At 44.5% G+C, this 16,706-nt stretch overlaps 1 protein-coding gene across 1 annotated transcript in view; it reads left to right on the forward strand.

Annotated features, from left to right (window-relative positions):
- Nucleotides 1-16,706, forward strand: part of LOC103664303 (phospholipid-transporting ATPase IB) — a 565,982-nt gene that overhangs the window by 517,752 nt on the left and 31,524 nt on the right. Inside the window, exon 35 of the mRNA XM_040621665.1 lies at nt 3,065-3,169. Within this exon, the coding sequence (XP_040477599.1) occupies nt 3,065-3,169 (105 nt within the window). The remainder of the gene's footprint in view (nt 1-3,064; nt 3,170-16,706) is intronic.

The raw sequence follows: 16,706 nt of genomic DNA on the forward strand, positions 1-16,706 counted from the left end.
CACATCTTTTACTAAAATAATTGATTGATTATATGTGATACCTGGCTAATGAGTATTTTTATTAGGAGCATGAAGTTTAAATTGCCCAAAACTACTTTAATATCCTTTAGCTTACACACTTCCAAAATGTTTACCCATGACAGCATTCTTAGGTGAGCTGCCATGTACTTATTCTCATTTAGGAGAAATCCGTAAGTTGCTTTATAAAAATAACGTAAAGCTCAAGGCCACCAAACACAGGAACCAGCCTCCTTTTATCTAACTGTATCTCTTATACTTTACCAGCCAGCACACAATACGTTCAGCAATTCCGGAATGACTTCATTTCCTTATTATAATCCCAGATAGACACTGAAATGGAAATAAAAGGTAAAAGGAAATTTCTGTATACAAATGAGTCTTGATTTAAAAAAAAAAAAACAACTTTCTACCTAAATGAAGTTCATATGAAGCACATTGTATTTACATTTTCATCCACATTTAGAGTTGAACATTTCCTCTGACTTACTACTTTATCATGCAAAAAAAAGAGCCAAGGAAAACAGTTTCCAGGAAAAAAAAAAAAGATGAAAATTTCAAGATCCTAAGCCAATTTATTTATTTTAAAAGTCCCTCATAACCTGGAGTTGCGCACAGCTATACCTGGGCTCACAGATGACCCTCACCCCGACCGTGGCTAAGCACCCCCACCTGCCCCTTCTGCAGTCATCTGGTCTCTTGAGGCGGGGTTAGATGGAGCAGCCCCGGAGCACCGGGGATAAGCCGCTCCTGGGTAATGGGGCTCACATTGTCACAGCTGTGACTGAGAGCAAGCCAAACCCCAGCTCCTGGTGAGACCTAAATTGCATGCCGGTGGCTAATGCTTCAAAACTGTCTTTTCACAGGTGGACTTTGTTGGGCGGGGGTGGGGGGCGGTATCATTTATCTACTTAAGGTTTTATTAGGTAAAGGCTGTTGAGAAAGCAGTGTCACATTGCTAACATTGCTTCTACCCCAGAGCCACACGCAGAAAGACTCACAGAATCATCCCCAGTGTTGCCCCCCAGCGTTCTCATAGAGTGGTCATGGGAGCTAGTCTAAATACTAAAAATACTAAAAAATTGCTGAGTAACCCTTGGACACAGATGAGTTTGGTCCACCGAGAACACACACAGTGCCTGGTGGCATCAGCATCCTCAGATCATTTCCTTCTGAGGTGATTTTATGAAGGAGCCCAAACCGGCAGCTTCAATGCAGTGGGCCAGATTCTGTCTCCCTTGGCCTAAGGTGTAGATTTCCAGTGCCCTGCGCCCACTGGCCCAGCCTTCCTGTTCCTGGCCTACTTCTTGTCGATGCCCTTGTCACCCAGCCCACAAGAGAACTCCCAGGGCTGTTCCAGAGGTTGGAGAGCCCTGCCTGCTCTGTGCGGGGAGGAAGAGAAAGGAAGGAGGGGAGGACAGAGGTGGAGGGAGGAGGGTCTGAAACAGAGCACACACTCATCCTCGGGAGGGGCACACGTGTTCTCCTGGGGCCTGTATATCCAGGGTGAATCCTGCTGGACTGCGGTGGGCCACTCGGTTGTCTTGTTACCATTCTAGCGCCGTGAGCCCATGACATGAAAGTGAAAGGTGAGGGCCCAGCATATTCGATAATACGGAACAGTGTAAATTTTAACCTTCTTTTTGACTGTCTCCAGCAAAACGTTAAATGCTTTCTCATTTCTTGTTTAAATTAAAATTCCACAGCCTCTGCTTTGAACTGTGGTATGTTATCACTACTGAGTCCTCGGACTCGGCTTGATGTAATTAAGGTATTATGTGTTAAGACCTGTGCGGCCAAGTTCTCGTGTTTACTTTGGGGGAAGGAATGGCAGGCACACACAGTGTCTTAGCGCTGATACTCCATTACAGATTAACTTGGAGTGTTAGGGGATGACTGCGCATTATCTTAACAGACTTTCTTCCCTTGAAGGTGGAGGGTGGGCGGGGGTACGTGATTCCCCTCAAACAGCTCACGTCTCCCGGATGGTCCCGCTACGCCGTGCTCACTCCCTTGCAGAGATGCTCCGTGTTTGTTCCTATTCTGTCTTGAGCCCTGGTCCTTAACAGGATCTCCACATCTGTTTACACTGAAACCAATGAAAAGCTTTTCATCATAAGGAACACTGTCCTGTTTTGCTAAGCGCGGAGCCTTCTTCTTCTTGAGTTTTTCTTTTCCTGCTTCATACCCTTGTCTAGCTAACTGCCTTTCTTCAACTGTATCCTTTCCAATAAGTAGCTTTGTGTGTAGTCTTAATTCTAGGAAGGCCCTAGATCAGCCACTTATTCGAACGTTGTAAGGTATTCTTCGTTTAACCAGAAAAAGGGTGCGGGCAGCTCTTCCTACAGTTCAAGGGGAGGGACAGGACCAGGCTGAGGGGTCAGCTGCGGTGGAGAGGCTGGCCTGTTTTTGTTATTGAATCAGTTGTTTTACTCCGTGGGGGCCCACGAATATGGGCCCTAAGGGTAAATCTCTGCAAGAAGAGCTGTGCCTGGATATTTGTGTTGACCCTCAATTTCAGGTACAGGGTTCGGCTTGAAGAACATGACCTCCAGCATTATCAGTCCCATTCCTGCTGTGACAGTGGCTCTTTCCACGCTAAAAAGAGAACACACTGCTCACCCAGGGCTCTGGGGTCACAGTAGGGGCCAGGGCCGAGGGACCGGCATACATCCACTAGTGAAGGATTTAAAGCATCTTCTGGGTTCTTAGGCCCTGAAAAGCTTTAGAGATAGACCCATGACTATCCGTGAACCCCAGTCTGTGGTCTCAATGGCAGGGGTCGGCAATAAGCAATGTACTCTGAGGGATGTGGGGCAACTTCGGAGGTTCATGGTCCAAGTGTGTTCTGCAAGACTTGGGATGCTTCCCAGGTTATGGCGGTGGAACCCTGGCCATACACAGGACTGTGAGTGTGCCGGGATGTCCGAAGCTGCAGCCTCAGCCTCGAGGGGCATCCAGATATGGTCCCAAAGGGAGCAGCCAGTCTTTACATCTGTGTAAGGTTCACGTGTCATGTGCTTTTTGTCTTTTTCTCGTGACACAGGGCCCAGCACACCTGCAAGAAAACGCTGCTGGAGGAGGTTCAGGAGCTGGAGACGAAGGCCAGAGTGATGGGGAAGGCGATGCTTCGGGACAGTAATGGAAAGAGGTGGGTCGTCACCGGCCGAGTGTGTGGGGAGCACCGGTCCTCCCAGCCCTTCTCCCTACCCTTCCTTCCCAGCTTTCTTTTTCTCGTCTCGGGTTTCCATGTGAGCATAAACTACTCAGTTTAAAGCATTTTGGTTATTCTCTAAGAATACTGTCATTGGGAGATTTAAATGACATTTTTCTCAGTGGCCATATGAAATCCGGCCTGTCCCCGGGTAAAGCTGGGGTTTTTATTGGGTCTGGGTAAAACAACCCACATGTAGTAAACAGAATAGTAGCAATACTATCCTGAGGTGGAAAAGTTCTGGTTTAGTTATATTACGAAAGAGTGTTTAAAAACTAGGCCTTTTGATATCAGGGCCAATTATTAGCAACTAAAGGATGAGTATCTACCATGAAGGTTTGCGTACCAAGTAACGCCTGTTATTCATGTAAATCGTAAAACTGGTCACAGTTCACGCAAGTATACCTGGGCCTTTTTGTTTTCCTTTTAATGCATTATGATTTTCTACGGGTGTTGAGAAAACTATCGCGTGACGTACGGGCTGGTTCACAGAGACAAATGCTGTCGTTCCCTCTCCTTCCATGTGGGAGAACCTCAGCCACCTCTTCCCCGCCCCCAGCAGTGAGGCGTGTGAAACGCCTTTGTTACAGTGTTACCAGATTGCATTTAGTTAAAGCCCATCTACCAGCAGAGAAGGTCTACCTGGACCCAAGAGCAAGTTCGTGTTGCTGTCTTAGACACATAGCATGTCTGGAAAATTATAAGTACAGCTCTCCTATAAATGCTTCGCAGGAAATCTGTAGCTAAGTGCTGGGGAAACTGAAATCTATGAGTTGAATACTTCTAGAGGCTCCTACTATGTGTCTCGTTTGTATTCCATTTATTCATACCATCTTTCAAAGCAATGAAGACAAAGCATTTTTTTTAAGGAAAGAGAGTCCAAATTTTGACAAGTATTAGGAATATAACTTTCAATAACTGCAGATGTTTTTGGAAAGGGGTGGTAGAGTACGTAGTTGAAGTTGTGGTTTTTGTGTTTGTTCATGACATTTTTTAACAAGTGAGTCCATTAGCATCCATTACTTGGCAGCTGTGCTCGTCACTCTAAAAAATAATCTGTCAACAGGACAAAAATCACTGTCTTCAGTAAGCTGAACGCCACGAGTGTGTGGGGACAGCGGCAAGGCTTGAAACAGATCTGTAGATAACCGTTACCAGGGCAAGCACATGGCTAAGGTCTGCTCTGTCCGTCAGATGCTTCAGGCACAGTGCTTAGAACCTACTAGATTTTCAAGGACTTAGCAAAAATTCTTGAGACCTGAAAAAAAAAAAGTGTTGGTGGGCTTTAAAAATAGGGAGAAGCCTCCGCAAATTGAAATTAACAAAGGCTTAAAACTCTACGAAACGCAGATCAGTCTTAGTAAGTGCTACGCTTAATAAGCACGCTCAGTTTTAGCATCTTTGGAAACAGCTCCCAGGGCCTCTTAGATCTCAAGAGCGCTCACATACACAGAGTAACTGCTGAGAGATCATGGGTAATGTCTAAGTAAAATGAGAACTTCAAAGCCAAATTCTGAAACTCTTCTCCAACGTTGGACAAGAAAACCTTGGCTCACATGGCATAAGAACGCGCTTTACCATGTTCCATCTGACCAGGGACTGGTCCTGGCCAGGGAGGTTAAAACAGGGCTGGACCTGGGATGGGTAGCGTGGAGGCATTCAGAGGAGGCAGCAATCCGGGAGGCCAGCTGGCTTGAGAGAAGGAGGGCTTCACGGGGGAGCAGGATGGAAAACAGGGCTTGGAGGAGGTGAGTGGACGGACATGATGAGCGTGTTTCCAGCAGAGGGAGCAGCCTGTGCGGAGGCAGTAGTGGGACTGAGGGCCGTGGTGCAACCCACAGGGATCCGCAGCCTGTGTTTGAATTCTGGCTCAGCTACTGCTCAGCCACGTGACCTTGGACAAGCTAGTTCATACGGCGAGATGGTCTCTCCGTCCACAACAGAGGACTAATATGTGGGGGAAGGGGGGCGGCGGCTCATGAAACAACATGAACAGCATGGCATATTGTCTGACCCGTGGCCGGAAGGCACAATGTCAGCTGCTAGTCTTCAGTTTGGCTGGAGGGGGTAGGAGCCCTCCTTACTGTGGATAAAAAGAATGGAATTTTTTAAGACTCATGTATCCTGTTCAGAATTCACTTTTCAATGTTCCAATGAGTATCAGAAGATAATTAGAGTTTACATGTGGTTTCCTACTGTCTGCATTTTAAAATCTGTTTTCTGATCACTTTGTAAATATTGCAACTTCGTAGTTGCGGTGACAGTGCATGAATGGGAGTGTGCCCCCCAACCCTCCACCCCATGACTCATCTCCTCTAGTCCCAGTGTCCTGCCTTACTCATGTGATCCCCTCCTCCTAACATCCAAGAATGCCCAGCCACCACCACCACCATTTGTTTTTTTCTCCCTCCTAATTGCTCCCAGATTTTCTGGGTGGTCCCTTTGCAAACTAGCTAGTGGTGACCGGCTGCTCTGATTTTGTCCTGCTTGGCCTCACAACTGTTCGTTTATCACCTTTGTTTGCTTCTTTCACACCTGCCTGGATTCCTGTGGGCCTCTGCCGCGGGGGTGGGGGCGGGGGCGGAGGTCTCTTGAGCTCGGTTCTTCCTTGGAAAGCTTTAGAGACACCCTCATCGAGAGAGCCTGAGTACTTTCTCTTCTCACACCTCCTTGTTCCTTATTCCCCACCCCCATCTAACATTTCAAGGTGCTTGTGCACCCTCTTTAGCTGCTAGGCTGGCACATAGTAAAAGCTCTGTAAATATTTGTTGACTGACTGGAAATGGAAAAGCCCAGTGAGTCGGTGGTGAGGAAGGGAGGCTGAACTGGCCTTATCTGTGCAGACCTGCCCGTGCCTGTTGTGTCGGCTCCATGGAGAGTAGCCACAGAGCGATGCTGAGAGAGAGGCAGGCGGCCACTCGGCCTGTGTGAGGGGGCTGTTTATCTCAGGGCCTCAGAATAGAGCTAACGGATTCACAGACGCATGGGACATGAGCATCGCCTACCCGCGCAGAGATGAGTAGGCTGGGAGCCAGTCCTCCCACCCGTCCCGCCTTCCAGTGCGAGCAGGGCCTCTGCTCTCCAGGTGTCCTCAGCATCCCTAACCACAGGACAGTTACGCAGCTCAGTGCTGAAAGCCTTCCTTAGGGCCCCTTCAGGACGCCCTGCCAAGTCATAAAACCTGGGTCCAAGTCACTGGCAAATATTCTAGCAGTTTTTCTCAGGAATGTACTCATAAGAAATAGAACAAAAATTTTTATGCATTAATCTAAAAAAAAACCACTTTCGTGCCAAATTTACAATTACAGTTTTGAAACGGTAGCTAGGAATTCTAAGTGTCCCTCTACGCCCTTTAGCCATTCAATAAAACACTTCAATTTACCATTTTATTGATCTTGTTGAAGCCCCAAACTCTTACATTATTTTGGTAAACATGAAAATTCCATTAGCATGCTCCTGCACTTTTGTGCTAGTAAATCTTGTCTTCCAAAAGACATGAGCCTATGCTCATGACTTAGAGAAAACAAGCTGGTAAAGAGAAAAGACGAGATCTGTGAATGAGATATCTAGAAAGTACAGGGAAATAAAATGCTTCAGGTGGCGAACAGGAATGTTTTTATTTTGTCTTTTATTTTGTCTTTTCCTGATGAAACATTTTTCTTGATATGTTGTCTGTGTACCTCGCAAACACTAGACACCTGTTAATATTTGTATTGTTCAGAATAGCTTTCCCCAAACCATCTTCCCCAAAAATCTTGACCAAGAGATATCCCTACCGGTCTGCGTGTAGAATAGAATCTGTCATGCCTGTCAGTGCTTTGTACGTGTCTAAAAAAAAATGTGCTAAAGGGAAGAATTCTTTCTTTCAATGTTCTGGTAATATTTTCTCCCTTTTTATTCCAAAAGTGTAACTCATGCAATTTTTTTTTTCCTCTGGTGGAAGAAAATCTACAGGTGGCCACATACCTTTACAAATATAATTTTTAAAAATGCCGAAGATGTCATGTATGGGTGACAAACAGAATTTTTTCCCCTTAAATTGTTTTCCTTCCTTGGTGCAAGGTAGAAGGTGTTCGGACGTTCTGGGTATTACAGTCAAGAAGAAAGGTGAATATATTTGATGAAAACATCTAGTTTTCCAGTTATACCTAATCTGAATAAACCACAAGGAGACCCTTGTTTTGTTTTAAAACTTCTTTCTGTTCATTGCAGTTGGGGATGAGGGAGTAGGGTAGGCCCTGGGATGATTTTCTCCAGTTTCAAGGTCAAGGAGCTCTGGTTGCTACCCTTGGCTTTCACCAACAAGGCGATGGGATTCTCTTTCACTTAAGTGCTTCCCTGGAGTATAGTTTACTCTGTGCCCTTGGTAAAGGTAGCCGGGTGACTGGTCTTTGCCTTATGGTGAGCGATCACTGAATCTCTTATTTGGTTTTATGTCCTTGTGAATGCTGATACAAGGGCTCTGTGACCCCGGGGCCGAGCCGGCGCACACTGGGTAATCTAGACAGCCCGTCTGTCTCTTGGGAATTCAGAAGGGAAATGTGATTCACTCCTGTGTCTGGGTGCCACAGCCTGTGCTCACGCAGCGTCCATGTCATCAAAGCTACCTCTGTGCAGATGGGCAGACCACGGGTCCAAGCCAGCCGTCTGGGGATCCTAATGGAGTGTTATCAGTAGAAAAATAGAGGCCAGAGCCTGAAACACTTCAGCACCATTTTCCAACACACCAAAGATTACTTCTCCACACCAGGCCTCACTCACCTGGCGCTCTTTTAAAAACCAATTATGTTAAAAAAAAAACAAAAAAAAACTCCCCGATACATTTTGAGGTGCGAAAGCAACTCAAGAAATAGCCACTATGTTTTGAGTTTTAAAGAGAAATCCTTTGATCTTTAAAATAATGTTTAAAAGCTTTTTGGTATTGTCACACCTCCCAAGTCAAAATTACATAAATGCTGAGTCAAAGATGAGTGCAAGCAAGCCTCAAAAAAGGAGATACACCAGCTTGATCGTATATTATTTCCCCAATCTAGACTTTATATCATTTCAGGAGAAATAGTTTTTCCTCCTAGTTTTGGCTATTGGCAGCACATGTGTCTCTGTCTTCCCTTTGTTTCCCCTTCCCACACTTTTCCTCCCTAAAGTATCTGTAAGTTTTTTATTAGCTAAAACGATAGGAAATTATGGCATCATTTTAGCAAACCTCTCCAGGCCAGGTGGCAAATGTCTGCTTCCAACACCTGGTTAAGATTTATTTCACTTCCAGCTGCATTTTTTCCACCACTGTGTCATGAAGCCGAAGAAAGAGCACAGAGCGTAGGGACAGACAGACCTGAGTTGGGCTCTAAGCCCTGCCACTCACTCAGCTGTGTGACCTTGGCTGGGTTATTCACTTCTCTGAACTTCAGCTTTCTCATCATCAAGTGACTTGGAGGTTTAAGGGAAATAACACATATTAAATCTATAGCATATGGAGACGTTCGGCAAGCGGTAACACCATGTTGTCCCCTAGCATAGAAGCTGAATAGCAAGTTTCACTGGCCGTTTTAACACATGTGGGTTTTTCCCAGAGCTCTCAGAGCGTGAGTACAGCACACACTGGTTTGCATCATCATGGTACGCCCCCCTGGCTGGGGCGAAGGGCGCAGACCCAGCGGAGCCCCAGACACACCAGAACAGCGGGAGGAAGCCACAGTGAGTTTGGGGTCAGGGGCATGGGGGAGAGTTCACAATCCTGACAGTTGCCTAAGTCAGCCTTGGGTTTCTGCTTCCACTAACTCCACTCCAAGAAGGGCATGTTCCCAGCCAGGCTGTGTCCCACATCCAGACCGTCTGTATGCAGCACGTCTATGCCCAAGCTGGCCATCTCCCGCTGAGGACCAGCCCTGCCTTCGGAGTTTCCTGTCCCCATCAGTAATGAGTTGCTGCAGCACCTCAGACACCCTCTTGGCATCATCCTGTCCCCTCTCTGTTGCCACTTTCAGCAAGACACCAGGACTCCGAACTAGGCCACCTTTGCAGCCCCTAGGCCAGCACCGTTCCCAGGATCAGTGGCTTCTCTGCCACTCTGTCCCCCTGACTAATCTCGCTGCTGTGGTGCCTTCCTGCCTCCCTCCACCTCCACACAGCTGAGCCGATTGCCAAAGCACAGCCCTACTCATGCCGCTCCCTGGTCTAGAACCTTTCCTATTAGCTGTCCAACTAAGTGCGGACGCGGGCCACACAGTGATTAACGCCTCCTCTCCCTCTTTTGGCCTCCCGCCTCCCCTTGCCCTCCCAGGCTTTTCTGTGCTGGGCCTGCTTTTCTGTGGCTAGTGGTGCCTCTTGGCCCTTCTCTGTTGGCTGGTTTTAGACAACAGTGTGGGTACTGGGTTGAGCTCTGGGTCCTCGGGGACAAATGAGGCAGACCCTTGTCCTGGAGGGACCTACAGTCCTGAGGACAAATGCTTCCACCTCCAGACACACTCTCTGCCGTGACTAAGTTGTCTCTGACTTCTTGCCACTAGGATGTCAGCCTGGGCTGCCTTTAATGTATTCATTTTGAAACTTCTTTCAGTTACTCAAATATTCAACATACACAGCAGTAGAACAACTAGTACAAATGTCCTCTGCCCAGAATTTTAACCCTTACCAAGATTTTGCCGCAACTGTTTCTTTTGGCTCCTTTTTGGCCCCATTAGGGTTTCGCTGAAGCATATACACAAATCCTCAGCATCTCACCCTCACATACTTCAGGATATGGCTCTAAATATCACATCATCCATTTTAACAGGTATTATCTGTTAATACGTATTATACTTGTTTATGCTATTACATATAAACACTGTAACTGCAAGGCCTTTATCGCATTCAAAAATTAACAATAATTCCTTGGTATCAGTTGATACCCAGTCCATAAACAGATTTTCTGGGTCCTCCCAACCCTCTCTTTTTAGGGATTTATTAGGTTTATATGAGGATCAAGTCAGGGGCCACATGTTACCTTTGGTTGCTGTGTTTTTAAGTTTCTTTTACTCCCTAGAAGCACCCCCACCCTCCAACCCCTCTCTTCCTTGTTTTTAATGCCATGGGCTTAACAGAAGTTATGCTCCATTTTCTTTTTCTCACAATGATTATCACCACATGCTGTGAATGAGTTTGCTCCTATGCAGAAGAGAGGGCTCAGCCTCAAGGAGGTGGGGTCACCCCCCACCCCCAGCATCACCCAAGCAAAGGCAGAGGCCAGACCCTCATCTTTGACTCCAGGCTTCCTTCCACAAAGCCAGGGTATTGAGAGCTACCCAAGTGGTTCCATTTCCAATTGCGTCTCAGTTGGCGTGCGTGGAAAGTGCTGGAGCCCCCAGAGAGACCAGGAGGGGGGGCCTCCTGACGGCAAGAATCTGACTGGAGGTTGCAGGGAAAGGTCAAAGTCTGCCAGTTTGATAACATCACTTGCAGAACTCCAAGGAAGCCAGAAAATTATAGTTGAATGTTGGTGCCTTACCCACCCCTAAATGTAAAGAGAACACAGAGGCTCTGCCCTCCCCTACAGGAATACAGAAACCGAACAGTCCGTCCACTTCAGAGCAAATACAAAGGAGTTCACGAAGGCGCTCAGCAGCTTTGATAGGATTCAGGAAAGAAAAGCCTTATTGAGGAAGATGATTTCCAGCCAGAATCACCTTAATGGAGAGTAAGATGGTCTGTGAAAGAAACTAATTGAGTGGATTTAATCCTGTGTAGGGAAGAAGCCAGGGCAAGGCCAAGACACACATGATGGTTGAGACCACAGGGAAACGTTCTTAGAACAGTGCGAGAGTCCACCGCACCCCCACACAAGCCCAGTGAAACCAGCCGCCTTGCTGACAAATACTCAGAACAGGTGAGGAAATGCATTAGTAGAACAAAGAGAGTAAACGGTGCAGGAAATTACAGAAAGGCTCACTGGATTACCCAAATGGGGATTTCTGGTGACTGTTTGCATCCTGGGCCCAAGAAAGGGAGAGGATGAGGAAAGTCAACTCTTAAGGAAGTAAAACACCTAATTAGCATTTACCTAATGCCTAAGCCTCCTGTGTCAACGGAAGGTAATTGGTTCTCTGTTATTTTATGGATAGTAAATCCTGAGTGCCTTTGGGATTATTGTTGTTGTTGTTATGGACGGGTGTTTAATAATTTAAGAAAACTTCTACAAATACCTTTTGTCGTATGTTACGAAGCAAGAAAAGGACTTCTCGTAGACACCCCGGGAGCTGTGCCCACTGGCTGTTGCTGGATTGAAAGGATTGCAGAATGTTTATGCAGCTCTGGAAGATGAAGAAACCGTGGTCTAACTTGGGTTGCGGGGAGGTGAGCTGATGGGCGTGGAAGCAGGTTAGTGTCAGGCCTCAGTGTGCTGGTAACACGTCCTTAGACTCTGGTTCCGGGATGACTTGAGGAAATTTATTTTTCTCATCAAGGCAGGTTAGTTTAATGTCAGCTTTCTGTATTTGCCAGCAAGGCCCCTTTGCAAAAATCATTTTTACTGGAGTGGTTAATGTCTGTAACTGGTACTGATGGCTAGATGGCTCGTCGCATGCCTTGTAAAGCAGTCTGAAATATTCTAATCCGCTTTTTTTGAAAGTCAGTTTTATTTAACCCATTTGAACAACAATAGAAACATGCAGAGGTAAATTTTTAAATAATTTTTTTTCACACCGTAGGTCTTATCATTTGAATAGCGATATTTCACATTCCAAACAGAGATTAGTTCTTCAGGAGGTTTTGAGATCTTGGCTAATCACTTTACTACTTCATTATCAGTGAGTGTCTGCTTTTCAGTGTGACTCGCTTTTCCACCCTACCTCCAACTGTGACAGTAAAGCATTCCAGCCAGCAGAAAACGGATGACCAGGGACACCCATTCTGAAATCGAGTTACAATTTAAACATAATCCAGGAACAGCCAGATTCCTCTGCTCATTTCTCAATGGGCCGTTCCTAAATCCTTAGGGAGGCTGAGGAAAGAAGTGTAGACCTTCTAGCGGCCCAAAAGTACAGGCAAAGTTGCTTCTGTAGTGCATTTAAGAGACTTACTGAATCCCCTGGATGTATTGGACTTTTTGAGGAAAAAAGAACTCGAGAGCCAGTGATGGACATATTTATTTTTGGTGTGTTTCTGCACCCAACGCTATTCTAAACACACACACCCAGGTGCCAGGTGTGGTCTTTGTGGTAAGGCGCAGTGGTTGCCATCTCTGGGCCTGGCATCTGGAAAGCCAGTTAAGGGCCATGTGGCCACAGGTGAGTATGACATCATTAGCCTTGCAGTTTAGAACGCAGAGAATTTGTAAAAGTTATCGCTCAGAGCTGATCATTGTAGTGGGAATTGCTGCATTTAGCAGTAGATTTGTTGAACTTTTGGGGAGATTTCTCTACTAATAAGAGCAGAAGAAAACGAATGTGTCTCTCTAGTGCACAAAAGAGTAAATCTTTCTGTAGGCCGGGACGCAGAACGGCTGCTTATCTTAGAGCGTTGGTGGTTTAGCCGTTCAGTGAGTCGCAATTAAGTCTTCCCTTTCTAACAAGGCAGTGATAATATGGTTATTCAGTGTTTATTCTCTTGCCCTAGCAATTAGGATTGGCTCAAGGCACCTTAGGTGGTGGTAATTGGGAATTCACACTTGCTAATGAGTAAACATGTTGGCTTCATAGCAAATAAAATCAGTGTTTGGCTTAATATGGGACGAGTCATTTACTCATCATGCAAAAGACATTTACTGAAAACCGAGGACGTGCCAGGCCAGGGTGTGGCATCAGATGACACAGACAGGTCCCCACCGTGTTCGAGCTCACATTCCAGGGAGGGTAACAGTGAACAAACAGCGAATAAACAAGAGAATCAGTGATGACCGCTGTGAGGAACATGGAACAGAGATTTGCCGTGGGGGAATGAATGGGTTTGCGTGTCAGGAAAGCCTCTCGAGATGTCTCTTAGAGACCTAAATAAAACACATAGCCAACTCAACAAAGATCTGGGGAAGGCATATCACAGACGGCAGGAAGAGCTGGTGGTCTGACTGGTGCTGCGAAGTACAGGGCAAAATCACCCAGGGGCCAGCTCATGTGAGAATTTGTAGGTAAGGACGGGGGAGCAGGATTTCAGCCACCAGGAGCCATGCAAAGGGCTAAGAGAAATGCATGACACAGTATTGTAAAATATGTGATTGCCATGCCATTTGAAAGCCATGGAATCCCATTCTTAAAAAGTTATATACATATATATATATATGTGTATATATATATATATATATACACATATATATATATATGTATATATATATGAAAGAACAAAAAAGTAAAAAAGTATTTTTTAGTATGAATTTATTATAACAGTTAAAATTAATACATCTGTTTTAAAGCCAACTAGTAGTAATATTGAGATGATTTTTAAAATGACAGAAATTTGAAATAAATGTTATGGAGGACAGATGTCTTATCCAAATTTTTTCTATTTTCTTTTGGCTGAATTGAGAAAAGCCCTGATGTACAAAGATCAGTTGCCATATTAATAGCGTTGCATGGGAGCGCCTGGGTGGCTCAGTCAGTTAAGTGTCTGTCTTTGGCTCAGGTCATGATCCCACGATCGATCCTGGGATCGAGCCCTGCATTGGGCTCCCTGCTCAGTGGGGACTCTGCTTCTCCCTCTTCCTCTGCCTGCCACTCCCCCTGCTTGTGCTCTCCCATTTGCCCTCTCTCTCAAATAAATAAAAGTAAAATCTTTTTAAAAAATAGTGTTTCATGGTTCACCTCGTAACCTCAGACAATTTTCCTTGGTTCTTATGTTTAATGTAATAATATATTTGCTTAATATGTGAAACAATATAAATAATAATCTATAAGTATGTATTATTAAATAATTGTGTAATCATCATTAAATAGAAATAGAAATAATACAGAAATAATTTTTTTTAATTTATCTATTCAACAGAGATAGAGACAGCCAGCGAGAGAGGGAACACAAGCAGGGGGAGTGGGAGAGGAAGAAGCAGGCTCATAGCAGAGGAGCCTGATGTGGGGCTCGATCCCATAATGCCAGGATCACACCCTGAGCCGAAGGCAGACGCTTAACAGCTGTGCCACCCAGGCGCCCCAATACAGAAATAATTTATATCAATAAGATAAATTTGCCTACATTTCTTATAAATGTCTCAAGTCATATAAAAAAGCAGCCAACGTTTACATAAGCACTAAAATTCTCTAAAATAGCCTCATGTGATATTGATTGTCCTCCTGTTACATAACTGACTTTTGCAGACAGGAATATGGTCAAGCAATACACTTGGAACAGAAAAGGCTAATTACCAGTATTATTTTATATATAATGGACATATAATGCTTTTTTAAAAGCAACAATATATAATACCACCTTTCTTATAAGTGAACTATTTATAAGATCGAATATAAAAAACTTTAATCTGAAATCTTTATAGAAGCAAGTTAACTTGAAAACATTTATGGCTTTTAATATATTAAGGTTTGATGTACATTACGTGAAATATTTAAAGGTTCTTATTTTAAATGTTTTTAAAAATATATAATGTATAGAGAATGCAATTTAAAAACGCGGTGGAGGGGCACCTGGGTGGCTCAGTCATTTAAGTGTCTGACTCTTGATTTCAGCTCAGGTCATATCTCAGGGTCCTGAGAATCTTGCCACATGTTGGGCTCTGTGCTCAGTGGGGAGTCTGCTTGTCCCTCTCCCTCTGCTCCTCCTCTCGCTGGCTCACTCTCTCTCTCTAATAAATAAATAAAATCTTTAAAAACTAGTGGTTGAAAAATAGTAAACAGTGCTGTAACCTTAAAAGCATATATTATCCCTGTATTTCAGTTTAGTCACAATACCCAAATGCATACATTCATCAAAAACTTTGAAGACTCCGGTAAAGATAGACACTGCAGAGAAAGTAAAGCACATGTAGTTAGTTTCATATCGTTTATACATCTAGTGAAGGGAATATAAAATGAATAACTTAATTTAGGGCATTTAAATTAAAAAGTATAACTTAAGGAGTTTTACGTGCCCTCTTTAAATTTATGGGTAAATATAACTTTCCATCACTGATGGAATAAAAAATTCCAATTCTGCCATAGATTTCTTTTTCCCAGTTCATCACAAATAGTCAAGATTTCAGATGGAAAAAATTTTAGATATTCCATGTATTTCTAGAATGATCATTGTTTTGTTCATTAAAGCCTTGGTATGTCACCCAGACCTTTTCGTGTCCTGGCTATATCCTACCTGTTCAGAAAGCATTTGCTTTTCTAAAAAGAGCTAAGGACAGGAACTTGCTGACAGCGCTTTTGTCACATGCAACTTTGGGATCATTGTCCATGCTATCATTTCCTGCCATGCTCGCACATGTATTGAAAACTGAAGAAATATCCAAGTTGCCACAGGCTGGAGACAAAGCCGTTTGCATGCCCTCGGTTCACGCAGTGTCTTTCATTGGCTGCAGGAGATCAAAAACACTGAGGCACTCAGAGAGAGCAAAGAGGGATGGGGCTGGATTGTGAGCAAGCCCGGTTGCCGCCATGTTGCTGGACAAATTGGTTGTATTCTTTGACCAGCCATCTACAGATATGCTGTGTGCTGCAGTACTGGAGACTCGGTGACTTTTCAGAGTAGAAGCCCAGGGAGCTTTTTTTGGATAACCCAGAGAAATGTGGCAGCCACATGTTTCTGCTCCATTCTGGCCTCTGCTGCTTTACACCTGCAAACTGTGCAGTCCGAGGTCAACTGGCTGAAGACCCCATTGCTGCCGTTCCTCAAAGTTTTTCCCTTCAGTTTCTTCAGTATGGAGAAATGAAAATACACTTACAGCCTCAAAAGCAATTAATTTGTATTTGTGCTGTTTTGTGAGGAATGTCTCTGGGAAAAGTGCACCGTCTCATTCCAGATAAAGAGTTTTCTTGAGGCTCTTCTGGGATTTCTTCCATTAGGCCCAGCAGACGTCCTCATCTGTGTACTTTAGATGCTTGGTTCTTATTGTTCCTTTAGACAACTTTTTCTTCTTCTTCCTTTTTATGTAGTATTCTCAAAGGACATAACCACCTCATTCCTTCAAGTTTACTTCATCGTTCTGTCACTGCTGGATTCCTTGCATTGATTTCTTTCTTGAACACAGCAGTTATACTTGAACCATGCGTGGATTTCGTTTTCTGACTTCTGTTCTTTTATGGCTCTGTTGGAGCACGTCCAACTGAGGACATCATTAGAAACGTTGCACAGGCTCTGAGACGCACCTTCTGGGCCACTGTTCATGTTAGTGTCCACAGCAAATACTTTCACCTTTCTAACAACTGAGATGTGTGTGTATAATGTGTGTGTGTGTGTATACACAGCATTTCTCATCTGCTTCTACCACTTGTAACAAAAGAACATCTGCCATTTATAAGAACAACAAAAGAAAATGAAGTCACAACAAAAGAAAAACCTGATCATTGAATTTATAGTG

Source organism: Ursus maritimus, unplaced genomic scaffold (assembly GCF_017311325.1).
Source record: "Ursus maritimus isolate PB19 unplaced genomic scaffold, ASM1731132v1 scaffold_10, whole genome shotgun sequence".
Classification (NCBI taxonomy): Eukaryota; Metazoa; Chordata; class Mammalia; order Carnivora; family Ursidae; genus Ursus; species Ursus maritimus.